The sequence below is a fragment of the Trichinella spiralis genome (assembly GCF_000181795.1).
Source record: "Trichinella spiralis strain ISS 195 chromosome Unknown Scfld2, whole genome shotgun sequence".
In the NCBI taxonomy this organism is placed as follows: domain Eukaryota; kingdom Metazoa; phylum Nematoda; class Enoplea; order Trichinellida; family Trichinellidae; genus Trichinella; species Trichinella spiralis.
In genome coordinates, this window is record NW_003526941.1 from 2,509,767 (window position 1) to 2,537,416 (window position 27,650).

The following is a 27,650-nucleotide window of genomic DNA, read 5'->3' on the forward strand; positions in this document are numbered from 1 at the left end:
GTAGCGGTGCGATTTCAAGACAAAAGTTTCGAGGCGACAGTCTCAGCAAAGGCATTCTTATCCTTCTTTTACGTTTGTGAACTTGTAATATCCAAAGCGTTGTCGTAACATGTCAACGCTGTTCGATGCAATATGCAGTGTATTAGATGACATCGTCTAATATGAGGTCTAGAAGGGGATGAAGATCCGGTAATATGAGAAGGTGTAAGATCAGCTCCGGCCAGGGTGCATCAGGCAGTCGTCCGAATAGTTTTCTCAGGCGGTGTCATGTATAAACGGATCCAGATGAATCAGTTGGGGAGTGTCGAAATTTCGTCTCGCCATCAATAGTTGGTGGAAATCAGGAGTACGACATTCGCAAAGAGCCTGTTGTATGCCGTAGATATGCCAGCAACAAGCCAACATGATGCGATCGTCGTCAATGTCGAACAATTTGGACAAGAAGAACAATTTGGTAGTGGTTGTTGGCAATCAGCAGGAACAGAATTCGGAAATTGAAAGTAAAGAGATCATCATGCAGCTGATGAAACCGTCGTCGATCAACATGGATATTGTGGAAGATGGGAATTCAAAGATTTGGATACCAAAAAGCAAATCATCCTTCAGCAGATCAATCCGGAAGGACGATCCCGGCCAGTGAAGTTGGGTTCTGTATACGCCCCAGTGTGAATTTCATTCGAGAGCATCGCAAAGGGCATGTGCGTAGCAAAATTCAAGAATTCACCGACAGAGAATCCCGTTTGGAATTTGTCGGCGAAGAAGCGGATTCCTCTTCAGTAATTGGTCAATCGCCGGCCGAAGTGTCCAAACGTGCTACTGCTACTACTACTACTACTTCCAAGCCGACTGCAACTCGTAAGCCGTCGTCGACATCTGGCAACAACAACAACAAAGGTTGCTCGTTGAACATTAAATTTTCTGCTTGTTTTTAAACGTTTTTCCATTCCTTATATTTTACATTACTTATTTATCATCATCACAATCAGTCAGCAGTGATTGGAACGTTTCCTCTTCAGTTCCTCAGTGTTAAATAATATATACATATTTATTTATTTATTTACTTACGCACAGTTTCTATGTCTGACCAGGACGTTACGTTGTTTGTTTCATTATTCGCCCGTGAAATAGTTTCTGTTGTTTGTTTCTCACAGATGCAATAAACTAAAATTGAGGCGAAATCGTCATTTATTATTATTATTATTATTAATATTTACGTAAGCTAAAGAAACTACTTGACTTGTCCAGAGACTTACTTCACTACACGCTACACGAAAACCACAGCACACCTTCAGCAAAGTTGAGAAGCTTAAAAGAAAATTAAAAAAAAATTGACGATAAAAGCAAAAGAAAATAACATTAAATGTTTTTTTCCAGCTTAGCTTCACAGTTTTTTGTTCAATTTATTCACGCTGTCAAACAAACAGCTTGTGTTTCAAATTATCATTTATCAAATGCTGCTAATCAATCGTGTCGTCCGTCACCCAGTGCGTTTGTGAGCACGCTGGACGAGTTGCAGTTTGGAATTTTGACGGTCGCTTGTAGGTTGAATGCTGGAATATGGCTGCTCTTTGGTACCGTGCAACATCAACGTCCACCGATTGATCCACCCTGCTTGTCTGTTGGGTCCCTGAAGTTTGGAAAGATAATGGTACAAACATCACAGTTATTTAAGAAAAAAAATACCGCCTTACTTGGAATCGAACTACAAGACGCCACGTTCCAGACGAACCCTCTCCCCATGTATGCGTAGTCATGAACGGCCAGTTGGTGAAACCGTCGGTATGGTCGTCGTCTTTCGGTCGACGGCTCAATATCATCGACTGGGTGCCGGCCGGGCTGATCAAGTACAACGTCACGTCACCACGCCGAGTGCTGTTCAAACTGACCACTGCCTGGACGTGTTCCAAATAGTTCACCTCAGTTTCTGTACCACGGCACGCGTTCGTGTCAATTTCCAACACCAAAGTTCCACTGGATGGAATTCGACTGGAAAACAAAACGGAAAAATCAAATGCACGAAAACATCTCAAAAATAAAAATGCTTTCAAATTAACTGAGGTTCCCAAATGCTGCCAGCGTCGCAGTGGAATCTAGCCGGAACCGTCTGCCACGCTTTGGCCAATATGACCATCTCGGCTGCATCCAGAACACCAAAACCGAACAAATGATTGAATTCCAATCCCACGCCATTCACTTGCCATTCAAAATGACTGCAGTTCTAAAAGTTGAACTTTCAAAATGGATAAAATTCAACACCCTCATCCCTTATTATTTATCACACATTCATCATACATAGTTACAACGTACGAAATGAGAAAAGCAATCACAAAAGCTTGTGCATCACTTGAGAAAAGTTAAACAACTGACAATAATAAATAAAGAGATATATATATATATATACGGAAATTTAAATAAATTCACTTACATCCCGACTAGAACGATGCATTTTACGAACACCTGGTATGCGCAAATCAACAATTTCTCGACAACGACCATCAAATAAAGAATTTCGATTGGACGTAAGTACAGTGAGATGTTGCAAATCGCGCCAAGTCAATTTTGGACTAAATAATTTTTCATTTTCATAAAGTAACGAAGCAACAGCTAAAGTTACTTTGCTTCTAAAGCTAAAGCAAACACGCCCGCAGCTTCCGGTGCAGCGGCCGACGTCCCACTGTGACTTTTAGTACATTGGCCGTATAAATCGGTGGTGGTGACGCCAGTTTCACGGTTCTTTCCACCGTTGCTAAAAGTCGATGCCAGTGTGGAGCTGCAACTTTCGTCGTAGTGGGCATTTTCGCCATTATTAATGGCAGAATTGATGGATATTGTCCACATGCTTGATGCGTAGCCGTCGCAATTGCAATCGTCGTCTTCGCCACCATCGCCAGATGCCCAAACAAAAATATTACCCAAACCGTGCCGACCCTGAATCAGAAAAAGAACAAAAATACCAATTGAAATTATTGATAATAAAATAAATATAATCTAACTTCATTCACGCCTTTAACAATGGCACGCATGGTGGCGTTGCGTGGACCATCAACAGTTCGACCATCATCCGTTGGTCCCCAACTGGCGGAATAGATGTCAATCAAATTTGGCTCGTGACTCATTGAATTCGCTTCAATCAAATCTGTCATGTACGGTTGATCCAACATTCGAATGCCTTGAATTATGAATTGCAATGGAATACTTGGTACAATTTCAAAAATAACAACAACAAATCCAATGCAATATTAATTATTCATTGCAATTTTACCGGCTATTTTAGAATTATACGCTACTCCAACACCACAAACCCCATTTCCACGGATGGCGGCAATTTCCCCTGCGCAACGGGTGCCATGACTGTTAAACCAATCGTCAGTATAACGTGGATAAGGATACGGATCATTCCCACTGAAATCATAACTAGCGGCTACATTCTGTTAAAAAACAAACACGATATATTATTTTACGTTCCAAACCAAAATATAACAAATGAAAAATAAAAGTTCATTACAAAGTTGTCTTTTAAATCTGGATGCATGTAATCAACCCCTAAAAGATTTAAATTTCTAAACGTTTAAAAATTTCCAAATGTTAAATAATTACAATCGTCTACCGTCATCCATTATAGCTGTGGTCACGTTCTTTCCAGTATAACCCAACGCCCATGCTTTTTCTACGTTCAGATCGAGATTCGGCTTTCCGCCCCATTGACCTGTGTTTTTCTGAAACAGAAAAAATAATCATAATACACGAGAGGAGCATAATTTCATTGTACTTACCAAATACCACTGGTATGGGTACAATGGATCAGTGGGACTTTCCATTGGAGGAAAGAGATCTTCCGACTGCGCACTTTTCTGTTCAAAATTTCTGAATCCTCGCTTCGCACGTTTAAAGCCCACTTGTTGAACAACATGACGTACTTCCGGATCTCGAGCAAGCTTCCGATGATGAAAAATACTTCGCTTCTTCCGAATGTTAGGCAAAGACGGTTGGATAAAGTGCCATTCATTTGAAGATCTCAGTACCTAAAATTAAAAAGAAATTATTTTTGAATTATCAGATTTTTCACCTTTCAGACACACTTTTTTAGCGCAATACTTCAAGTTATGCATAACTGTGTTTTTTTGTTAAAATTTATTATACATTTTTAAAACTTGATTTTAATTCATACTGTACTTCAGCACAAAATATCACTATGTGCTGAGTTATAAAAAAATTATTATAATGAAGCGAAAATTAAACAGCGTCATGGTGAAGTACAAGTGGTACAAAAATGAGGATATTTAAAAGAAAAAGATGCTTTGAAAATTCACCAACACAGTTAAAAACTGTTGATAAACGGAAAAGGATGCAATGAAGATGTTTAAAATCGATAAAACGAAGTTCCTCCAAAACAGCATCACCGACTAACGTGCAGAAAGAATTAGTCGACATGTTTGAACATCAATAGTTCGAAAATGCTATTCTTCTATCGATTCAGCCATATGCTTCCGTTTTTGTTGGAACAGCTAATTAATTATTATCATGCAGAATGTTAGGCGTGTTGAATTGCTCGAGGCGTTTTCCAAACAACGGAAAGTTGTAATTATTTTCAAAATCATTTTCTGCACCATTCTTTATCAACAGATTGCAATTAGTGCATTGGGAACGTTAATGAAGAAAGTGAAAAACATCAAAAACTGTCTACATTTTAAAGTGACTATTTGAACTTAAAAAACACACACACACACACACACATTATATTCACAAATACATTTATATATCGTGTAGTTGTTTAAAAAACTGAAATAATATAAAATTTCCAAAATGAATTTTAAAAATAAAAACAAAATCGCTTTTATCAGTGATAAATTGATTTGCTTTTTTAGCAAACAAAATGAACAATCAATAAAATACATTGTGCTAAATTGCGCAATTCAAATTTCATTGGTGAAAAAAACCTCTCAAATCACATTCATTCATCTTTGATTATGACAATTTTTTGTCATAAAAGCATCACTAAGCACAAGATAGAGAACATAAAATGAAAATCGTTTCGTTATTGTTCGAGAAAACTTTTAAAAATGCATTAATGAATGAATATTTAAAAGTAAAAAAAGAAAATAAATTATTCAAGTATTCAAGTGGAAAAAACTAACCTACACGTCTGTCTGTCTGTCTGTCTGTCTGTCTGTCTGTCTGTTTATCTGTCGTCTTTCGTGATTAGCAGAGAGAAAATGAAGGCGTTGTCATTTGCCAAAGATTTGTGAGTAGCATAATGTTCAGACAACAAGCTTTTTACAAAATAATGTTTGTAGAAACAATTCCAAGTCTACCAAATAAATTTCGAATTATCGACTGATAATAACAAACAATTTCATCGAATTAAAATTGAAAAAGCATTTGAAATTCAACTATTCGTTTCTTTCACCAATTTTCTTTTTCCAACACATTAACATAAACCTTTGAACATGGCTATGCATTTCCAGTATTGAAAATTTTAACTTTACACAAACTTCACTTTTGCTATTATTGATGAAATTCATTCAAATTAATATATATAAACACAGTTCACTTATGACTGTTACTATCTGAAAGAGCTTACAGAGCAAATAAAAAGAAAAAGCAAAAAGACCCAACTGAAGTAATAATATTGCAATGTGATAGAATCGAAATTTGCCTAAAGTGGATATAAATAAATGAAAATTTTCATTACTGAAGCTTCATTGCACAAGACTCTGTTTGTGATTAAATTTCACCAATTTCAACGCCGAATCACTGTTCTAAACATTATTTATCGATTATTGCCATGCGCAACCGTCGCTTTCAACCATTGCACTCAAACAAAAGTGAACTTGTTTACCCTTGCCAAAATCTATGCATGAAACAAGTCACACAGTACTTTGAGTGTTGAAGAATCATTTTTTCTTATGTTTTTTATAAATTTAAAACTTTCAACATAGTATCTCACTTTCAGCTGTACTTGATTATCACTTGGTTGTTATTTCATTAATAACCAGTTTGAACTTTTACTTCCTTGTATACAAGTTAGTATAAAATTTGAAAGGAGCAAAGAAAACTTTTCATTTTCCGTTTAAAAAGTCGACTTGTGCATTTCAACAGAATGTCTGCCTTGGACAATTGATAATATTAGAATATGTTTTTGTGCCATGGATTGATTCAATAGAAAAAGTACATTGCGACACTTTTTCGCAATATCATCACTACCAAGGCAAAATGGATGAATATTGAACCGAAAATGAAGCAGAAAAATCACAATCAGCACGCTTTGAATTCAGTCAAAATGCAAAAACGAAATTAATAAATAAGAAAAATCATATATATCAATAAAAGGTAGAAAATTAAAAAACAAACACGATTAATTATAAATGAAAAAAAATATAAGCAAACAAATTGCAATATTTACCGGTCCAACGTTGATGAAGCCGTGCCGTTTAGCGAGTCGATGAGCGGCCTCTTGACCACCGCTGTGAAGATGGACATGAAAGGAATTGGTGTAGAAAGCGTTGCCGGCGCCGGCGCCCTTGGCAATCCAGGGCGGGTGTGCGCAGAACAGGAACAATTGGAATGAGAAAAATAAGCGCATCACCGGGCCGATTGAGGCGCGCGATCGTTCGGCTTGCCCTTAGTCCATTGTCGGGCAGGGCTTCTGTCAGGGAACGGTTCCAAAACGACGGTCAAAGGAAGTGAAGCTGGCCGCAACGTCTACTGCGGCAGATCGAATTTTTGTCTACGTTGCTGATAGCAGCGTCACTTTGGCCATGCTTCTCTACTTTCATCCATGGTTGGCAACAACACGCCCACGCTCACTGGCTGATCATAATTACGCACTTCCAATCAATAACCGCATCATCCAACGGCCAGCTTTTCTCCATAGCACACATAAACACCACTAACAACACTGCACAACTTTCCGTTCACATATGCAAAACGCCGTTGTCTTAAGCAAAATGAAAACCAAATCCAATTACTGTAACAAACGAAACTTTCAATTGTACATTTTACAAATTTGATGTACATTCAAAAAAAAGAAAATGTAAGTATGAAAAACAAAAAATGTTCTGTTTTGCAAATAAAAGTCGATCAAGTCAAGCAAAACGCATGAAATGTTGCAGTTCAGAAATTCATTTTAATTAAAATATTTATCCATAATGAAATATTCAACTTTTCAACACTTCACTCGACACACTCTGACATCATACTGTAATCAATAAGTTGTGCAATAATTGTACAGGTAAATAGAACCTGATTAAAAATAACGGGTTGATTTTTTTAAAAATAAATTATAAATTAAAAAAAATTTAAATTAAAATTTTAACATTTTTTGGTTTTCTATCAATCGAAGACCAAAAATTCAAATGCAAAGTTTATTATTTGGATAAAAATACGAGGAGATTTTCCATTTTTTATTCTTTATCTTTTTTTTCAATATAAATAAATTTGATTTTTTGAAATTTTTATATTTTAATCGACTCGTCAGAGCTGTTTGTTATCGAATCGATGTCGTCAAAAGCTAAAACACACCTGACAGATAATGACCGAAAATTAACTTCCGCTTGCGACTTTTTACCAAATAAATAAAAGCCCATCGATTAGCTGACGTCATTTTTCACTTTTTGATGAAAAATTAAAAAAAAGAATGATATAATAAAAATATTTGAATTTTGAAGATGCTTTTGTTAATTTTTTTTTCTTCACTATTCGGATGTGAATTTTTTGCGTGCGATTGTGATGATATTGCTTGGTTTAATTTTGCATCCAGTTGAAAAGGAAAGAAAAAAATTGAAGCATTTTTTTCTTGAAAGGGTTTTAATTACGATGAGAAATTAAATTACAAACAGACTGTGAATTCGAAAAAAGCTGCTGCTTTCTCTGGCTTGTTGATAATTGCCGCTTTGCTAGCTTTCAGCTTCAAGCTTCAATCAAGTAAGACTTGGCTTTTTTGACTGCGATTCAAAATCGACGTTCAAAATTTTCCATCTCGAATTCAACAACAACTACAGTTTCATAATTTGTCTATGAATATGATTGATTCACTGACTGAATAGGAATAGTCAGTTGTATCACTTTCCTGTGAGGTTTATTATGTTTGTTTGTGAAAAGGTGAAATGCGACGACGCTCGGATCCAACCATGTTCATCAACATCAGGAAAATCGAATTTGAAAACTAATTATCAGTACCATTTTTATCCAATTAGTAAAAGCTTGTTCTTCGTTGAACAACGGTTTGCATCTTACGACCGTTTGAATATATTTCTTCAGTTTAATAAAACATTTTCCCAAAATAATTGCCATTTTGAAGTGAATAAAAATAACCGCGTTCTTGTTTTCTTCTGTCTGCGACTATAAAACATCGCCAGTAAATAATGGACCAACTATCAATGGCGAACGTTTAGAAAACAGTTTGAAAATGGCAAACGTGAAAAATCAATTTCCATAATGAGCGAACAGTTTTCGCACCAACCAAACTGCTCATAAAAACAACTGCTTCAAACATTAAACAAGTCGTTTAATTCACTGAATATTTCAGTTCAAAAAAGGACCTTTCAAAATCTTCCAAATTGCCTTCTTGTACATTCGATGTTAAGTGAAGTTCATTAACATTAAAAGAAAATCAAACAATCCACATCCCTGCATTGTCAGTGTTCATTAAAAGTTTTAAATATAAATTGTTTTAAACAAACAATAATGCACCGATTAAAAAATCAATTAATCCATACAGTAATAATGAACCCTGGCAGTTTAGATTAGGAAAAAAATGCATGCACTTCATGCTGTTCAGGAATAGTGAATAACTGATGGGTAGATTGTATGTACTTTTGGTGTAATTTTCACCAGCATTACCATTTTAAAACATCAATAAATAATTAAATTGTTGGTAAAAAATTTTAAAATCACAACAATAAATAAAGTTTCAAATTATCATCATTATCTTCAAGCAGTCTTATTACTACTTAGAGTTACGCATAGTTATTTACTTATAGTTGACTTCTCTGCTAGCACACCCAGTTTTGCAATGATGCGATGAAGTGAATGCGATAAATTTCAATTCTATTCGTTAAATTAATAAATACGAAACTGTTTCAAATACACAAATGACAACAATTTACGCGCATTGAAGTAATTAATTGCACAACTAATTAAAGCGCAATTATCAATTAATCAATGATCATAATAATACTAATAATAATAATGTACATGATAATAAATTATTTATTAATCTTAAAATAGTTTTATTGTTAAAAAGTATTTTTTGCTCAGTTTCACTTTGGAAAATAGTAGTGGAACAAAAAATTTTTTCCATTTACATTTGTTGTTAATTTTAATTCTTCATTATTGAACTTTTTCCTTACAGTACACCATTATACAGTATGCAGAGCGGAAAAAAAGATTTAAAACACAAAATACAATATCGTATTTATTGAAGTACAAAAAAATAGTACAAAAATGAATAATTATACAAAAGAAGAGGAAGAACAGAAAACAATTTCAGTTTTAGACAGAGTGAGATAAAAGTGAAAAATATCAGTCGAGCTGACAGCCGAATTGCTGCAAAGATTGTTTGAAGACGTTCGACGCAGCCTGTGGGCATCCTCGGTCGACGGCCAGTCTGGCACAGTTGAAAAATTGCTTAACACGACCACAAGAGAGACTGGCTCCTCTTTTGGGAGTCTGGTCATCGTTGTGGTCGAGTTCGTCTTGTCCGGGAGCGCTTCCAAGCAGATGCTTGCTACAGGCGTGACGGTTGCGAATCACCAACGACAAGCAGTCGTAGTGTTCGTGAAAAGCGTTGATGTGCTGCGGTGAGCAAAAATAGCCGAGCAGGGAATTGGCGGCCGAGACGACCGCATCGTCGGCACAGTCCTGGAACCAGCTGAACGGGCATTGCAAAAAGGCGGTGGCGTACAAGTCGCACAAGTCCAATATTTCCGCCTTGCCGTAGTGGTACAACGGCAGAGAGAGATTTTCAAGCCGGTGGGTGCGGTGCAAGTGGACCAGACGTTCAAAGACCGGCGCCAGACAGTCGCGGACGCGTTTCTGCCTCGTCAGTGCGCATCCATCTTCGTTGTTGCTCGCATCAGCATCAGCTGGTTGATGGTGTTGTTCATTCACATCTACTTCATCATCGTCGTCTTCTTCTCGATTTTCTTCCACTTGTCGTTCAACTGAAACTTCTGTCACTTTCTTCTGCGATTTGACACTGCCAAAAGCCAACAACGCCAAACGATCGTCCAATTCAATACCGCTGTCTTGAACTGATCATTGGAAATAGAAGAAATTTTAAACAACAAAAATAATGATCTCCTCCTACAGATTTATTGTTTTACTTGCGCTGGCAACGTCGGCAATCGTGCCCACGTCGCACCAGTACTGACGGATCGACTGCACCAGGGTGGATATTGCTTCTGTGGAACATTTGCGACCAAGCTGGGGCAGGATGCAACGGAAAAAGGCCGGCATCCGTGGACAAACTTCACGGTGAAATCCCGGCTCCCAAGCACCTTGCAAATAATGCCAACACTGACCGGCGGATTGGATCGACTCGCGGACGCATTGGAAGTGGGCGAAAAATGCATCCTGCTCGGAACCGCAAGCGTAGCCGAGCAGTGCGTTGGCAAATTGGACAACTGGACGCGACGGACAGCGTTGCACTGCCGTGCAGCTCGCCTTGATCTGGTGGACAGTATCGCACATGTATTCGAGTTCGTGGGCACGGAATGTGTACAATGGAAAACCGATGGTGTTCAGTTTGTGATCTTTGACGCGCAGAAGACGCCAATAATTCTCCAACGGCTGAAACAGATACAACACTGTACACGTGGAGTAGGGGTTTTGTTTTTTGCCCAAAAAATTAATTCTACTTCAAAACATTCATCAACAGCTTCTCGGTCGTCTTTTTCGCATTGACGAGAATCAGACTGAGCTGAAACAAAAAATAATAATAAACCAACAAATCAACATGTATGCATGATGCATGGCAATTGTCAAATTCTCTGTGGTGCTCGTTTTACCAGAAGATTCCAATAGACTTTCCAAACTGCAGCTCTGGATGTCGATCAACTTGACAAGTTCCGCCACGGCACCGGTTCCGCACTGCGCCTGCAGTGGTTCCTGTATGCAAGTGTAGAATTCAGCCAACGACTGGCACTGTTCCGCTGGATTGTCACGCCTGGTCAACTGCAGAACACACTGACCGTGGTTGCGCATCACCGCCTGAGTGCAGTTGTGCCAGAGCGGATTTTGGTGCTCGCAGGCAAATTGTAAGCCCGTCTGCACCAGCCGCAACGCGTCGTTGCTCGACGAGCACCGGGCAAAGTCGAACGAGCAACGGAGACGAGCCTGTTCGAGCTTGGCGCACAGTTGGCGCGTCTCGACCCGGCTCAGGAACAATACCTGCAGCATCGCCTTGTCGAGACTGACCTTGCGGCTGCGGATCCTCTGCCAGCTTTCTTCGATCGGATGCAAGCAGGACAACATCTGCTCGTCGCTAATCCCATTCGGACAAACCGCTCTCACTACAGCTGCAAAAAATCTTCTTGGAAAAACAAATTCCCACATCCCAAGCTTTTCTCACTCACCTTCGAAGTGAATAATTGACAGTATCAAACTGCAAAACAATGCACACTTGGACGACGACAACATACGCATACTGGCTAGCCAAGGTGGTCGGGAGGGGGGTTGTTGTGTTGCTTGCCGGTTGCGTGCGCTTATGAGAACAGCCGTGAGCTTTGTAAATTCAGTCGACCAACACGCTACGGTTATCTTCGGCATTTCGGTGTCATCCAAAGCAGGTGAACCAGTTGCACAAAACGAAAAAACAAACCCACACCATCTAGCGGGCACCTAGTGACCTACAGCCATTCCAGGATCCGAGTTGGGTTAACAAGTCGGTCGGTCAGCCTGTGTCGGCCAACTAGCATTGCTTCTTCTTCTTCTTCTTCATCTTGTCGCTTCTCACTTCTCAGCATCTTTGACATCTCAATTTTTTCAGCACTGAACCTTTACACATACACAGAAGCCAACTCTTACCACTTGATGACATCACATGACACCAACTGCGAAAAATCATAATAAAATTTAGTTAAATCGGTCATTTATAAATTTTATATAATCACAATTAATTTCATAAACTGCTTTTCAGTCATTCTTTCTCTTTTACTCATTCATCTCCATTTCTATAATAACACATTCTTCACACATAAATTATAAATTTTACAATAAAAATATAACAATAATGATATAATTTGAAAAAAAAGAAAACAATAATTAAATTAAATTAACAACATTATCATATTTTAAGCTTTTTGAACTGCATTCTGAAATGTTTGCAAACAGCTAATTCGTCCATTTTCCAAAATGTCACCATTCAAACAACCATCCACAACATTTTCGTAAAATTGTACAGCTATACGATCGACGAACATTTCACTATAATATTCGCATTTTCATAAAATATACTTGAAACAAGAAAAAAAAACCATCAACCTTACCGAAAATTTTGAAAATTACTATAATTTTTTTCTTTCGATGAATCGTCAAAAGGATTTGCAACTATAAAAATAAAACATCTTCTTCATCAAATGCGCATATTAACCAACAAGTATGTAAATCATAATTTGCATATGTCAAATTAATCAAACATATTGAAAATTCACACAAAACAGACCCTGCTAACCTAAATGTCAACCCTATTTTGTGAAGTTCATCATAAAGAGGAATTTTTTCTTCATACCAACAACATCGATATAAAAATTTTATTCTTTGTGACAACTAAGCTGACTGACCTGTTTGCAGATTTGAACTTGAACTTCAATAAATCAATTTTACAAAAACTATCGTTTCATCAAATCTGCACTTATTTGTTTACTTCATTTTACAAAAAATAAATTAATGAATAGTATGACTTACATTTCATCTTTGAGACGAACATCAACGTCTGTACTGGAATAAAATAATCAGGAAAGACAGTGGATTGTTTGGCCAGTATCCAATGTCCATTTTCTGACGACATCAGCTTCACCTGATGTTGCAAAAGGTGCACCACGTCCAACGGCGTCAACAGTGGAGCTGCCTCGAAATGAAGCGCCTTCGGTATACTGTAACGTTTGTCGATAGCTTTGCAAAACTTTGCCACCAACTGCAATCTGCAATATATATACATATATATATATATATGTGTGTGTGTGTGTGTGTGTGTGTGTGTGTGTGTATTATTTATTCTTTTCTTCTCCATAACATTCACACTCTGCTAACCTCTGTTGATAAGGGAAATTTTCAACATTGACATCACCAAGCCAAGCTGCATCAATAATACGAAATAAAGACACTTTTTCCGTTAATTTAATATTATTCTAAAAGCATATTAATAAATAAAAATAAATAAATAAATATATATATATTTATTTATTTATTCAATGATATTTATATTCAATTATGCACATTTTTATTTGCAATAATTAATTTCAAAAATGTAAATTAAAAAATCTTTTTCTCCATGTGCATTTTTTCAAAATGAAAAAACTCTACAATTTAGGCTGAATGTTGCTATTTTCCAAGTTGAACTGTGTCAAAAGTCTTCTTTTCACTAACCTTCCTACGCAACCTGACAAATTTTTTCTAGCTTTTCTTTTGACGATTAATTTCATACGTGCAATTATAAAAAAATGAAATAAACCACGATCAAAATAATTTCCACTTTAACTGATTTCTCAGCACTGACTGACAAACAACAGTCACTGTACAAAACAAAACGATCACTGCTGAAGAAAGCCTTATTTCATGGAGGAAAAAAAAAATATATATATATATATATATATATATTAAAAATCATGTCACAAATAAAATTATGAAATAATAATTGACTTTTTGAAAACTTACCGATTCTATAGAACACGATGATGAACTAGCAGCAGTGCTATAACATCGAGTAAAACTGCCAAAGATGACAGTATTGTTTGGCAAATAGGCTTCAACGCAATCAAATTCTTTCCATTCCTTGTCATGAAAATAGTACAAATTGTTCTGCTAATTTATACAAAAATATAAAAAGAATATAAATTTTTCCAAACATCTGAAATAATTCAATTTTCAATTTTTTAATACCCCTCCAGCAATGAGAACTGTCGCCTCACCAAAACTAGCCACAACCAAATGTTGCACAATGTTCAAACGTTGTAACCACGAAGCGTCGACTTTGATACGCTTTTCTAATAACCAACTTGCGTTTCGCTGTAAATCAAAGAGAAAGATATTTATTAAAATTTAACAACAACAACAATACAATAATCAATTAGCTCGCTTACTGGAGATAAAAGTTTAAAAATCATTTCAGCCGACTGTGTAAAATTTTTCGCTGATTCGTCAGGAATTTTCCACAAATTCAAACAATATTCCCTGATCAACTGTTGACGGTTATCACGCAATGTTCGATTCTCTGAAAATGTCTTGTATTTCTTTAAAAACGATATCTGTCTTGCTGAAAGTCTGAAAAATTAAATTCCAATTATATTCATGTCTCAATTCAAAAAAAAAAAACAAAAAGCTTCCTACTGTTCATTGATTTCCATAAAGTGAGACATGAATTCATTCGCTTCTTGAACAAAATTTGACGGTAACAATTGCCGTATATCTTCATCCGCGTTGAATGTGTCGAACATCAAATTTGCTTTGATTAAATAATCTGAGATTTGTTTGCAATTTCCTCGAAAACCAATACCAATAACATACCTTTAAAAATTACCAATAAATAAAATAATATTCAAAAGTTAAAAAACAATTCTCCAACTTTTCAGAATTGCCTGGACGACTTGAATGTGGTTTGTGCAGTGTGAGTTTGTCAAAGCAATGCCACAGCAGACAAATCAAGTCAACTGTGAACGGCGTGAAGGTGTCGAAGAATTTGCATAGAAATGTGCCTCCCTTTCTCAAAACCAACAAACCACACAACGATTGGCACAGATAAATACGTTTCGAAAGCACTTCTTGTAAAATTTCTTCGCCCACTACAGAAAATCCCTAAAACAGAAGCAAAGGCTAAATATTAGGAAAAAAATTTTTTTCTTTAAATTATTATTACCAAAATTTACCCCATCTGCCATAAAAAGATGTACACCTTTTTGATCAGTATTTTTCAGTACAAAATTGGAAAAACTTTCCAAATTGCTTCCCTTCGTTATATCACCATCTCCATCAATACCATCTTCACCATAAAAAGCTTCGAACATTACTGGCGATGATGCGGTAAATTTGTCCAAACGAAAATCACAATCATTTCTCAATGTCATGCCAAAACCATGCGCATTCCAACCACGTTTCCATAGCACGTATTCTGTGAAGCCTCCTGGTCCAGAACAGACGTCAGCAAAGTAAAACAATTCTGGATATTCAGCTACATTTGGAACTATAGAATTCTATGAAATTTTGTATTTGTAAAATAATTATTCAAAGAAAGCAACATCACATTTTTAAATACCCCATCTGCATCTTTCGGATCCGTAAGCTGAAAGTCGACCAAAGCATCCAAATTTGCCAACTTTATAGCAGCTCTGCAAAACGTCAAAAAATAATGTGCAAAATTTTTAATCAATAAAAACAAATGTAGTACCTGTTCTGAAAAATTGCACTTTTAATCGATTCAAAAGGATTGGCCCTTGATCGAGCACTTCGCAAACGCCAATCTTTAATGTTGTGCAATTCACTCTTAATTTACAATATAATTAATGTTTACATAAAACCGAAAACAAAAATGTCCATTTGTGTTACCTTTGCAAGCAGAAGATCATTTAGGATATTCTTTTTGAAATAACTATCTTCTTGGCGTGAATCTTTCACTCGCTTAAAGCAACAGCAATGACCGATTAAACAAATTAAAGAAAATCATACTCTTCCTATTTTGATGCACTTTTCATCCAATTTGAGATCAATTGCAAGCGGAGAAGGCGACGGTGGGAACCATTTCACTTCTTCAATAATTTCCATCTGTGGGTGATGATTTATGTAAAAAAAATAAAAAACTAAAATTTAAAATATTCGTAAACTAATTCACCTTTTCCATTTCCCAATCAGGTAGAGTATGATGATCAGAATGTGGAACTGCCATGCCTTGGTCCTGAATTCCAAACCCAGGGCCTTCTTTGAATTCCATTTCCTTCTAAAATAGATCCATTGAATGAACAAACAGCCAAAAATTCCAAAATGGACAACCCAAACATACCATTGTTTCATTGATTATTTTTCCACTACTGCAGCGTTTTTCATATGGTTCAGTGTTTTCTAATCTATAAAAAACAATAATGATGCTGATAATGTAATGTTATTTGAAGATGCTGATCATTTGCAACGGTACTCTAATAAAGACACCGGCTGTACACACTGATCGCCAGAAAGCTTCCGTTTCAATAAATTTGAACCTGACGATGCCGTCGAACAGCAAACTTCGGCTAAGTCATCTGAATGGACATTTTCGAAGGAAACATTTTCAATTTCACAAAATTCACCTGATTCATCCATATCTATGAGAAAAAAAATTTTTTTTAATAAGAACTTACAAATTTTTATTTCACGCGCGATAGTGCACACTGTGAACATTTTTGCGCCATTCAACATTAGAAGGTTAATATAAAAATAAAATCTTTACTAATGCCTATTTAAAAAATTAAAAACTTTTCATATACAAGCAGAACATCAAAAAAAGATTTTGTTAACTACATAATTTGAAGTAAAAGTTCAACAGAAATACAAATGTTATTTGATACAAAAATTAACAAATTATAAAATATTAAACAGTTCAAAAACGTATATTCCACTTGATGTACGAAAAGGAACGCATTGGCGCGAAAAACTTAAATAAATAGGTCATTTGGAAAGACACTTGTGGCGTTCAAATGTAAATAATCAATCGGACCGGTTTGACGATGATGCACGATAAGATGATGTTAAAAATCAAGTACGATTGTCAATCAGCCTACAGTATGCCTAATTTTAAATTGATGAAAAACTTATGCACATTAAGCACTGCAGTCAAGCATGTGTAGATGCTTACACAACCATCGAGACAAATTTCACATTCCTTAAAATAAAAATAATTGATTTTTCAACATTTTGAGATTTTGCTATTATCAAATTAAAAATTTTTTCTCACAAAATTATTCAACTTGGAAAAACTATACCAATTGTTCACTTTATCCCGTACAATTACAGTGTTATAAATAAGCAATAAATTTATATTACAATAACACGCTTACCGAAACGTTATAAAATTCATTCTAATGACTTCAAGAATTTCCTACAGAATTACTTTTCACAAACCTTAAATAAATAAACAAAAAAAAATATATATATATATTTCAAGACAACAAATTAATTGAATTATATATACCCTGATGAATTTTGTTGGCTTCATATAAAAATAACGGTTTTATTAGTCATATGCATTTGAATATAATATGTACTGTAAAAAAAATTGGTTAATATCCAAGCTTTTCATTTAGCGACGTCCTTCCGTCGCCAGTCTGATCTACAAAACAATTAAACAATCAATTCCACAGTATCCATATAATAATATGATGCAAACGTACTCTCAGGTGGTAGCCATTCGGAAAAATTTTCTTCCTCCGGTCCCGTTCCATAAGGAAAAACAAAACTTCGCTTGAACTAAAGTATAATTTCAGAAAGTAAAAAAATACAAATAATTTGCAATCAAAATAATAATTACTGTACCCTTCGTTCAGATGGTTGATCAGTATTCGCAGCAGATTCTTGCTCGTCTTCTTCGATAAAGGGTCGTTTAGAGGAAGTTGTTTTTTCTTCATTCAGTGGCTTCTTATCCAATTCAGGCAATGTCTTCGTCGACTTTCCCATTTTAACTTCATCTTGCTTTTCCTCTTTCTTTGCTTCTCCTGTTTCTTCTTCTTCTTCTTCTTCAACTTCTTCAACAAATTTGTCTGATGTGGATTCCGGCAATTTTGGAACAAATACAGGCAAAACCATCTGCTCTTTCCTGCCGAAACCTCCCATACGTCCGACCAAGACGTTCTGCGTACGTGTTGGGCCACAGTCAGACGGCTTATCGACCAAGAGCCGTTTGAAAGCTGGCATTTCAGCTGGTTTAGCTACTTTAACCAACAAAGCGGTTCGAGCTCGTTGCTTTTCCAACGCTCCTAACCGTGTCCGCAACTGAGACTGCTTCACCTTGACATTCTGAAGATCACAGCGCGTCATATTTGCCAAAAACTCATCCAAAGAATCTCGACCAGGTTGAACTGCAACTTCACCTCCTTTTTCAGCTAAAACATTTCCCAATTTATCATCATGCCACCTTGTTGTATTGGAATGGTTACCTTCTGCGGCTAACAATTTCAATTGACTTTTTGTTCTTTCAATATCTGCATCCAGAGATTCCAATTTTTGCATCAAAGTATTGTAATTGTCCACCTTCGAACGCGTGTTCATCTTCATCTCACGTTCATAGCGAAACGCGCGCTTGCGTTCAATTTCCCCAGTACGGTCCAAAAATTCATCTTCATCTGAATCATAATAATCATTTGATTTCCAGTCTTTCTTTTTTCTTCCTCTGCCAACTGAAATGTTTCATTTTAAATTCTCACAACGCCAACAATAATTAATATATTACTAACTTTGAGAACTCTTCCTCAGTACATCATGAGCATCCAATAGTCGACAAGCTTCGAGAGCACATTGGAAAATTGCATCTTTTTTTGCTCCACTAACTACCGCTTCCGCAAATACGGGCTTGCCAGTTGAAGTTTCAATTGGAAGTCTAAATTGTTAAAATAGCAACGAATAATGTTCAACCTTTGCACATTCGAATTGCAATACTCTATTCGACAACACCATGTACGCCGAAATGTTGGTCCCTTTTCAGAACAATCGTACACTAATTCATGACCTTCTCGATCGAAGAATTTCTTAAGAACTTTCTTCGGATCGTCTTTATAATACTGTTCCCTTTGTTCGAGATGTTCAAAGTCAATATCTTCCCCATCTTCACTTTCTTCCCCTTCACTGTCTTCCTGCTGTTCATGGTCATCTTCACCGTAGTCAGAAAGACCCCAATCAATTCCTCGATCCAAAGCAGGACTGTCATGAAATTCCGCTTGAAGACTGCCTGCTTTCGATTCAACAACATCTTTCCATTTTCTGGACGTGTCGATCAGTGCTTTCTGACGTTCAACACGTTGCTTCAGCTCAGTGACTGTGAATTCTGATTCAGGTTCTTCGTCCCATTCTGGTCCCTTAAGAATAAAAAAAAACCATCAAAATCAATTTTTGCAATCATAATTATTGCCTACTTGTAATATGTAGAATCTCGTACTGCTGCCAAAAGCAATCATGTGGCCGACTTTTACACGCATATACATGAAAGGTGGAATTTTCTCTTTGTTCAAAAATGTCCCATGCGTACTGCCAAAATCAAAAATATACCAACCCAACTGATGAGATTCACCAACTGCTCTATACTGAAATACAGCATGGCATCTTGAGATCGACGGATGTTCTAATTGAACGTCAACGTATTCTGCACGTCCAAAAGAAATGTACGGCTTATTCAAATTAATTTTGCCAATCATGCAACCTTGCTTTAAGACTTCAAAACTGTACAATAACTCTTCTGGATGACCAGACCATGCAGGAATTTTATAAGGTAAAGACGAAGCGTTACGTTCCGCTATCGTTTTGTTTTCACTAAATCGAAACAACAGTTCTTCGATTGAAATCAGAAAACATAATACAGTTTTAAAATAGAAAAATAAACATTTATTTTTTACTTCTGAATGTCATTTGATGTTGCTGTTGGTGGTGGTGGTGAAAAATGTTCGGTCGAATGATCGTCCAACGTAACTGATGTTGAATTCTGAAACTTGGTATCAACGGATTCAGAAATTTTAACACTATTTTCAGTTTCTCCAACCGGTGCTACAGGAAAGGGAACTTTAAAGCATTCGCTATCAGTTTGATTGCAACGACTGGCTTCTTGCAGATTACAGCCTTTTTCAGAAGACATTGCTAAAACAATTCAAATAACACTTTATGGAAATTCACAATAAAACAGTTTCATGAAGTTTCACAAAAAACCATTCATAAACAAAACAATTATTGTTCTTCAGAAAAATTTACTTTTATATGTATAAAACGATTTATTTTATAAAAGCGGTTCGATCTTAAAAGTAGAGCAATTTTTGTGTTCAAAAAATATTGTATTACACAAAATAAATACAGTATGATATACCATAATTAGTGATAATCAAGCAAAATTTATTTTTACTTGTAGCATCAGTAAGTATTCTGATACACATAAATTTTTAATTAATAAAATATGTGCACCTAATTACATTGTATTTAATTTTTTCTTAATATAAAATTTGAACAAAAACTAAGTACAAGCGTTGTGCGATTTGTTTTCGAGCTGCTTTTGAACTTCGACCGTTGAACTAGCAACATATACATCTTTTTAAAAACAGTGTGAAAATTTTTATAAATGCAAAATACGAAATCTAATTTATTTACATAAACAATGACAACAAATATATCAAACAGATGAAATGGAAAGTGCAAAAAATGTTGTATTTTCGTTTCATTTAAACACTAAAGATGGGTTTTTCAACCAGAACGATGGCACCCACTGCGGCTCTGTTTCAAGTCGATTAATCGCTGTACGAAGTTCTTGATAACTATGCTCAAGATCATAATTGACCACAACGAGGTCAAAGTAATGTCCATATTTTTCTTCCGCTTCTTTAGCTTCCGTTACAATAGCTTTCAATTCATCGTCCTAAATGAAAATGAACACTTGCAAAAGTCATTATTCATAAGGATAAGTTTCATTTACAAGAAGACATACTTTTAAAGTTGGATTCGCTTGCCTCCTTTGATTAACCTTCATCCTTTCCAATGAAGGCGGCGAGATGAATACAACAAAAGGCATCAGATCTGAATTTCGAATCGCTCGTATACTCTGAAATATATTTGTTTTTTTTTGAATTTGATTAAAAGCCAGTCCCAAAGAGAAGTTCACACCACCTGAGGCTTCAAAGTCAGTACACACGTTTTGCCGCGTTCAATAACGCGTCGAATCTCAACAAAACTGGTCCCATAAAGATGTTTCTGATATTCGCCCCATTCTACAAATTTTCTCGCAAGCACATCCTCTTCGAATTCTTGACGACTGACAAAATGATAATGAAATCCATCCCGCTCGTTGAATCTTCTCAGTCGAGTAGTATCTGAAATTTTACACAATACAATACAGTACAATACAGTAATCTGAATCGAATAATTTTAATAAATATGATCATACGTGATATTGTGCCGTCAAATTTATCTTTCTCATTTTCTAACAGCCGTTGTCGAAGTTCAAAACAACCAACATGCGGTGGTCCGACCAAAACGATCGGTCTTCGACGACCCGTTCTCGACAAATACAAAGACACCTCTTCGTAGGTGGGAATTTCCTTTTCAAATGGTTCCATTTTCAGATCAAAACTGCGACCCAACTTGAACCGGAACCAATTCGTTTTCGGATATTTTGCACAAAACAGCAATCCAGCCCTGTGTTTTGCACAATTATCTTTACCAGAATCGGTGGTCAATTCTCGGATGTAATTTTCACGCCTTTAAATGAATACTTTTTCTTTTTGAAACGAACATGCAAATGCATATATCTATATCTATATCTATATACTCGATTTGAAAGCTAACCGACGGTATGAGACCGGCCAACGTTTGGGCGCTGTCTTCACCTTCGCGATAAGCTTGCCACCAGTTTGGATCTTGGGTCGATATTACGTGCAAAATATCTCCCTTGTTGAAGCCAAGACCCAACTCTCTACACGGCAAATACACGTCTTCTTCAGGGTTATAATCAAACAACGCTCGGACATGTTTCTACATGAAAAAGATCTTTTTATCAAAATGCACTTGTAGTGAAATGAATAAGCAAAACAAATCTTACAACGCCTTTGGGGGCGATTGCATTGTTGTTATCAACAGCCGTATCAGATCTTCTCGATGCAACAATGATAAACGTTAATTCACCGAACAGATTACACTGATAATGAGAAATTCTCCGCTTATTAATGCAAATAGATTGATTTCAAGATCATTTCAATTTACCAGAAGATCACAAACTTCATGAACGGTTTTGCCTCGCAAATCGACGCCATTCACTTCAATTATCTCGTCGCCTGAACGAAGCACAATGTTGAAAAAAAGACAAGAGACGCCCATCATTTTTACATGATAAATAAACAGTTACCTTCGTGCAGAAGATTCGTTTTCTCAGCCACACCACCACGAATGATTCGTCCAATGACAATTGCTTCACCGTCATTTTTTACAGTTGCACCCTGAAAAGATTGTAGTTATAATTTTTGTTTGCTAAAACTATTATCAAAAATTGTTATAAAAATTTATACATGAAGATTAGTAATCCGATTGATTTGACAGTAGGAAAATAAAGTCTAGATTTCGAAAAATACACGCGTATAAATTTAAGAGAAGCTAAAAATGAAAAATATAAATTATATTTTGAATTTTTTCCGCATGTTGACTTTCAGACAAAATTTGCAATCAAGTTGAATGATTCCCGCTTAGAGCGATCAGTATGCAAATTTTTAAAATTTAAATTATAAACGATTGCAATCAAATTTAAATGGTTTATTTTCAATTTTAACTTATTTTTTATACAAATATATGTATTATTCTAATTGAAATAATTTGTAATTTGTTTGTACGGTTCCGTGTCGGAATGTTAATTTCTAGTTACACAAACTGCGATGAGCAGTCGTTGAAAAAATATGTTTTCAATTAAAATAAATTTTAAAATACTTTTAAAGAATATTTTCAAAGGAAATTCATTTTTTTAATTTTCAAATTTTAAATTCAGCTAACTGCATCATTTTACATATACAAAAGTACTGTAGCTGCACTAGTCTTCTTTTTAAAATTCACTTTATCCGGTTTTAGTCGCTCGGGTGGCGGCGCGAAATGGCCGCACGTTGGCGAATCGAGTCGACGTGTGAATTTGAATTTCAGTACTAAGCGAGGTAATCATTTTTACATTAAATGAACTTTTATATAAATATATTGTAAATTTAATTCGCCTTTTCTTCGACTAATTTTGTTTACTTGTTATATAATTGTCGATAGCAATAATTTGCATGCACATTATCATAACTTCCTTAAATTGCATCATTTTCAGTCGAGTTTGAAATTGAAAATTTCTTTTACAAATAAATTTTTTTTAACTTTTTATCAATTTTGATTTTATTTATAAAATTTCTGAAAATTACTGAACAAATAATTTTTTAATTATTTTGAGTCAAATTTTGAAGAAACTCATTTTTGTTGGTTATTCAAATCCATCCCGCTCGTTAGCAAAGAATAGTATTAGAAATATTATTAGATGATAATTTAATTTAAATAGAATAAAAAATATAATTAAAATAACATAAACCATTGCCCACTATAAAATTAGCGTATTTTTGTTATGTAATAATATTTTTCAAATATTCATTATTCAATGAAAACTGAAATGAAATGAACATGTTGATTTAAGATAAAAGTGTTGATCCACTTACTAACGGCAGATCACCGTCTCTGATCAGTCTTATGATTCGTAAGTTGTCGCCGCCTTTTTCACCAGTCAACATTGTCTCCAACAATCCCAGACAGCCAGACAACCGCCAACTCTGCGAACCGTCCGTCGTAGGCGTTCGATCGATAAATTCTACTGTAAGTAAACTTTATTTTATATTCACTTTTCTCCTCAAAATGATGAAAGGTTTTTGTGTGTGTGTGTCTAGGGAAAAGGTTTTTCTTTTTTTAAATAATATTTAATAATTATTTTAAAAAAATGTAAGTTTCTTTCTTCATACCAGTTTGATCATGTACTGCTAATAATGTTTTAAAGTATGGTTTGTCGAGAACGGTTTGTAACTCTGCTGCCGCGTCAGATATTGAATCTCCCAATTGTCGGGTTACCTGTAAAAGAAAATGTCAACAAGATTTTCCTCTTTTGATTATTTTTCACATTTGCGCACTTCTGAAAGGCAATCCATAGCACTGGGTGAGCTTTTTTCCAAGTAGTTTTGTTTTTCTGGTTGGCTCAAAAATTTCACCGCGCAACTGATAGCTTCTTCAGAAACCATTTGTGAAGGTGAATACTGGTCGACATTAGCCACAATCGAGACAGTATTATTCTTCGAATTAAGCTTATCATAGTCATGGTTATTGTTGTCAGCGAGGAAAATGTCATCCAACACTTAAAAATGAGATTAGATTTTTTTTTCAGATTTTCACTAATCTTCAATATAAATTTTAAAAATCGCTCAAGTAATAATTAAATAATTATTGATTAAATTGAGAATGAATATACTGATATACATACACACTGTATTTCGTTTCTTGTCTGCTGAAAATGCTTCGTTCTCAGAACCGTTTACTAGCGGTATAGTTTGAGTGCTTGTTTTCTTCAAAGCGTTCAACTTTTTTGATCCACGCAAAGAATTCCTGAAAATTCATCGAAAATTGTCATGAAACACATGGGAAAAAAAGATAGCTCAAATCTGAAATTCTGACAATAATTAAAAATGAGCTTTGTGAATTATTCTTCAGTACGCTACTGTGTCACAGATGCATAAGAAAATCTCATCTTCAGTTGTTGATATCTGCGAATGAATATTTTGGAAAAAAAGTCAAATTTTAGAGTTGGACAAGAAATTTTGTTTGTATTAAATATGATATGAAAATTTTTTTGAACAACGAGAAATAATTGAAATAGTGAAGTTTGGTGTTTTGGTTCAGTGAACGAATATGAAAAACATGCGAAACGTTTACGAAGCGTAAATTCTCATGTAGATAAATCATCGTTGAATAATTTATTATTAATATTTCTTCATGTTGAAATTTATTTGCAGAGTTCTTCCGCAAAAACAAAATACGTTTAAACTGAAATGATTCGGGTAGAATGTGTTGAATTTTAGCAAATGGAAAAGTATGCATAAAATGCACTTCAGCTTGTTCATTCACTGTACGATTTTATCAAGCTGAATGAAAAAATTGACGCAGGTCAATCACAAGCGAGTGATAAAATAGCTCAAATAAATATACAAGAAAGAGGATAAGCAGTGAAATAGCTTTTTGACATTGTAAACAAATGGACTGCACTATTGTTTACCACTGGCAAACAACACTACTCTGTAATTGGTTATGGTAGAGATACTGGAAAAAAAATATATATAAGCACTCTCAGTTGTTCAAAAAAGAAGAAATAAATTGTGGAATATTTCTTTTTGAATTTTTTTATCAAGGTATTGCAATCTGAGGTGACGAGTTGTTGGGGGTCACGGTCAGTCGGCAGTCATACTGTACAGCTAATTAGATGAATATGACAAAAAAATATTGAAAAAAATATATACGACTAAGAAGGCTATAAATCTTTCAAAGAGGATCGACCGCTTCTATGACAGATTACACAGATTATAATTAATAATCAAATATCGTTACGCATTATGCAGGTGGTGCTTCTTTATGACGGCGGAGTTTTTTTCTTTGAAAAATTTCGCATTGCAGCTGTTGTGCAGAATTAATGAATGCAACTGAGAGCAATAATAAAAATAATAATAAAAGAAGAAGAAGAACAGAAATTACCAACAAACACATGCGAAATTATGGACGTGAAATTAATAATAATTTTACCTAAGCAATTTCTCTTCTTTGGCATGTCGTTCTTCGTTGTCTTTGCGCTTTTGTAAATCTTGACCGTATCTTTTCAAACGTTCCAATCTTGAATCCGCTTCCTCTGAGCAAGACTCTGTCGAAGAAGCGGCGGTCATTGTTGCTTTTGTTGTTGACAAGGGAAAAGCGATTTGGTCAATGTGGACAGGTGGTTGTTTCTTAGCGTTGACAACAATACCTCTCTGCATGGTTGCTTGGGAACAGTCGAGATTGGTTTGCGCAACGTCGGTGCTGTTCATCAGCAATAATTCACCGCCTGCAATTGGACTGTTGAAAAACCGCATGGCACATCCGACTATGATCGCTTGTTTCACTACACTGCTTGCACTACTACTACTACTACTACACTACCCACTGACCGCCGGTCAACACTGCACTGGCCAGAGGTCAGTGAAAATGTTGGTCACTGTGGTTCTGAGACGGGGCCGTGACCGTTTAAAGTTGGCTTGCAACCAGTCAGCGTTGTGACCTGCTTTGCACCCTCCGCGACACTACAACGAGCGCTCTCTGTGCTGCTTTCTGTCACTTAATCCGTACGCTCAAGCTTCACGGATTATTTTTGAAGAAGAGGATGAAAATATTTTTTTATGGTCAAAAGCAAGATTTCAAAAAAAAATGGTTTATTCGGAGAGAGAGAATGAAAAAATGGAAATTTTGGCATTTAAGCTAGCCAACTGCTAAAAATAAACTACCGCCAACGGATTGTGAATAAGTAAGCTAGTAAATTGTCGAGAACATGCGAACAACAAACCTGTCAGTCAACAGGAAAAAGGGAAAGATCCAAGTTGAACAAAAAAGCATCAGCACGTACGGTGAAGGACATAATGTAATAATTGTCCACGCCCAAGGTTAGCGTATTTTCTGGGTCGTGCCATTTTTGTATTGAAGACTGTAGTGAAACGTGAAGCCAGCCAGCTGGCTTTTTCAGCACGGCTCTTTTGGAAATGACAATTTTGAACGCATCATTTTTATGTGTGTTGAGTGGGGAAGGGAAAGAGAGAAAAAATACCTTTCCACATCGTCACTATCTGTTTGTTTGTTGATTGTCGTTGGAAATTGAGAAAACGTCGAACCAGCCTTTGGCTAACTAATGGAGAAAAGTTTCTATTTGAAAACGTCAAATAAAATGATCAATGATCACAATGACAACATGAAGCTCACTTGAACATGCAATGATTGATTTTTCTCATTTACAACTGTCGCTGAAAATGGGCACCTGTTGTTTATTCATGTGAAACGGATATAATGAATACACTACGACGCATAATTTTGTTCAATATTAATCCGAACTCAAATTGTGCTATGGATGTGAAAAATGTAAATTTCAATCGAATATTAACTTCACTTTTTGTTATCCAATGAATGCAACTGACAACAATTATGCAATAGAGGATCATCTTATTCGGCAATTTTATGAATTCATCTCAAAATTTCTGATTGCACAATATTCCAACACACGCACACAAATATATGAATTGTAAGATAATGGAGTGGTTTAAAATGGAATTTGTCATGTGGTGTGAATAAAAAAGCAGTGTAATATTTGAATAGAAGGAACAGAATTGCGAATACACGTGACAATTAAAATCAGTGGAAAAAATGGTGAAAAAAAATATATATTTTTTTCTGTTTTTTTTCTTTTACCTCTCTTCAAGGAAGTTCATTGGCTTTCATTTTCGTTAAAGTGAAGTGTTTCATAAAAACTTGGCCCGAAATCAGGAGCACAATAGCAGAGCGAGTTTCTCACACGTATACACGCATACAAAGGAAAATTTCCTTTTAGCTTTGTTCTCAGTTGCTTTGTTTGCATCACTGGCAACTTGTTTAGGCTTCTTCTTTTTCTTTTTTTTTGACTAATTTCATTTACTACAGTATCTAGCAGATGCAACAGAACGGCA

At 35.6% G+C, this 27,650-nt stretch overlaps 6 protein-coding genes across 6 annotated transcripts; all 6 read right to left on the reverse strand.

Moving 5' to 3' along the window:
* Positions 1–1,691: 1,691 nt before the first annotated feature.
* On the reverse strand, positions 1,692–6,583 carry Tsp_03058a (neuroendocrine convertase 2; the record flags this gene model as incomplete). The annotated part of the gene is made up of 10 exons (XM_003379348.1): positions 6,404–6,583; positions 3,774–4,022; positions 3,608–3,716; positions 3,506–3,543; positions 3,263–3,428; positions 2,994–3,169; positions 2,615–2,928; positions 2,426–2,564; positions 2,055–2,218; positions 1,692–1,986 (listed from the first exon to the last, which is right to left on the reverse strand). Coding segments are annotated over exons 1-10 (1,830 nt in total), but the record flags the coding sequence as incomplete, so codon positions are not given.
* A 2,939-nt stretch (positions 6,584–9,522) lies between these two features.
* Tsp_03059 (hypothetical protein) lies at positions 9,523–11,769 on the reverse strand. The gene is made up of 5 exons (XM_003379349.1): positions 11,577–11,769; positions 11,010–11,519; positions 10,860–10,921; positions 10,326–10,791; positions 9,523–10,253 (listed from the first exon to the last, which is right to left on the reverse strand). The coding sequence occupies exons 1-5, from the start codon at positions 11,767–11,769 to the stop codon at positions 9,523–9,525; spliced, it is 1,962 nt and encodes a 653-aa protein (XP_003379397.1).
* Positions 11,770–12,293: 524 nt separating this feature from the next.
* Positions 12,294–17,398, reverse strand: Tsp_03060 (putative ribosomal RNA large subunit methyltransferase J). The gene is made up of 19 exons (XM_003379350.1): positions 17,375–17,398; positions 17,003–17,065; positions 16,792–16,837; positions 16,355–16,508; positions 16,211–16,274; positions 16,043–16,147; positions 15,880–15,975; positions 15,602–15,696; positions 15,470–15,542; positions 15,084–15,407; positions 14,783–15,012; positions 14,548–14,724; positions 14,301–14,481; positions 14,101–14,226; positions 13,876–14,019; positions 13,278–13,349; positions 12,965–13,142; positions 12,907–12,934; positions 12,294–12,426 (listed from the first exon to the last, which is right to left on the reverse strand). Exons 1-19 carry the CDS (start codon positions 17,396–17,398, stop codon positions 12,294–12,296), a joined length of 2,313 nt encoding a protein of 770 aa, XP_003379398.1.
* An 84-nt stretch (positions 17,399–17,482) lies between these two features.
* Tsp_03061 (MAGUK p55 subfamily member 5) lies at positions 17,483–23,182 on the reverse strand. The gene is given in 19 exon segments (XM_003379351.1): positions 17,483–17,512; positions 17,530–17,649; positions 17,716–18,575; positions 18,633–18,775; positions 18,811–19,250; positions 19,308–19,701; positions 19,785–20,022; positions 20,282–20,301; positions 20,398–20,447; positions 20,603–20,788; positions 20,858–20,971; positions 21,034–21,239; positions 21,314–21,627; positions 21,698–21,900; positions 21,968–22,063; positions 22,129–22,199; positions 22,271–22,361; positions 22,933–23,051; positions 23,143–23,182. 19 exon segments carry the CDS (start codon positions 23,180–23,182, stop codon positions 17,483–17,485), a joined length of 3,735 nt encoding a protein of 1,244 aa, XP_003379399.1.
* Positions 23,183–23,567: 385 nt separating this feature from the next.
* On the reverse strand, positions 23,568–25,017 carry Tsp_03062 (putative L27 domain protein). Its single transcript, XM_003379352.1, has 5 exons — positions 24,950–25,017; positions 24,392–24,525; positions 24,057–24,277; positions 23,892–23,997; positions 23,568–23,746 (listed from the first exon to the last, which is right to left on the reverse strand). Exons 1-5 carry the CDS (start codon positions 25,015–25,017, stop codon positions 23,568–23,570), a joined length of 708 nt encoding a protein of 235 aa, XP_003379400.1.
* A 692-nt stretch (positions 25,018–25,709) lies between these two features.
* Positions 25,710–26,036, reverse strand: Tsp_03063 (putative aminotransferase class IV). The gene has a single exon (XM_003379353.1). The coding sequence runs from the start codon at positions 26,034–26,036 to the stop codon at positions 25,710–25,712; it is 327 nt and encodes a 108-aa protein (XP_003379401.1).
* Positions 26,037–27,650: the final 1,614 nt, after the last annotated feature.

Coding starts and splice junctions, on each gene's coding strand:
- Tsp_03062 (XM_003379352.1), bottom strand. CDS start 25,017: ATGCATACTTTTCCATTTGCTAAAATTCAACACATTCTACCCGAATCA. Junction 24,278..24,391: donor TACAGTGTGTATGTATATCA/GTATATTCATTC, acceptor CTCATTTTTAAG/TGTTGGATGACATTTTCCTC. Junction 23,747..23,891: donor AGCAGTACATGATCAAACTG/GTATGAAGAAAG, acceptor GTTTACTTACAG/TAGAATTTATCGATCGAACG.
- Tsp_03063 (XM_003379353.1), bottom strand. CDS start 26,036: ATGCGGTTTTTCAACAGTCCAATTGCAGGCGGTGAATTATTGCTGATG.
- Tsp_03060 (XM_003379350.1), bottom strand. CDS start 17,398: ATGAAGCCAACAAAATTCATCAGG. Junction 16,148..16,210: donor AAATAATCAATGAAACAATG/GTATGTTTGGGT, acceptor GATCTATTTTAG/AAGGAAATGGAATTCAAAGA. Junction 14,725..14,782: donor CGTCCAGGCAATTCTGAAAA/GTTGGAGAATTG, acceptor TAATTTTTAAAG/GTATGTTATTGGTATTGGTT.
- Tsp_03061 (XM_003379351.1), bottom strand. CDS start 23,182: ATGTGCATGCAAATTATTGCTATCGACAATTATATAACAA. Junction 21,628..21,697: donor TCGGTTAGCTTTCAAATCGA/GTATATAGATAT, acceptor ATTCATTTAAAG/GCGTGAAAATTACATCCGAG. Junction 18,776..18,810: donor TGCAATTCGAATGTGCAAAG/GTTGAACATTAT, acceptor TTAACAATTTAG/ACTTCCAATTGAAACTTCAA.
- Tsp_03059 (XM_003379349.1), bottom strand. CDS start 11,769: ATGCCGAAGATAACCGTAGCGTGTTGGTCGACTGAATTTACAAAGCTC. Junction 10,922..11,009: donor AAGTCTATTGGAATCTTCTG/GTAAAACGAGCA, acceptor TTTTTGTTTCAG/CTCAGTCTGATTCTCGTCAA. Junction 10,254..10,325: donor TGCCGACGTTGCCAGCGCAA/GTAAAACAATAA, acceptor TCCAATGATCAG/TTCAAGACAGCGGTATTGAA.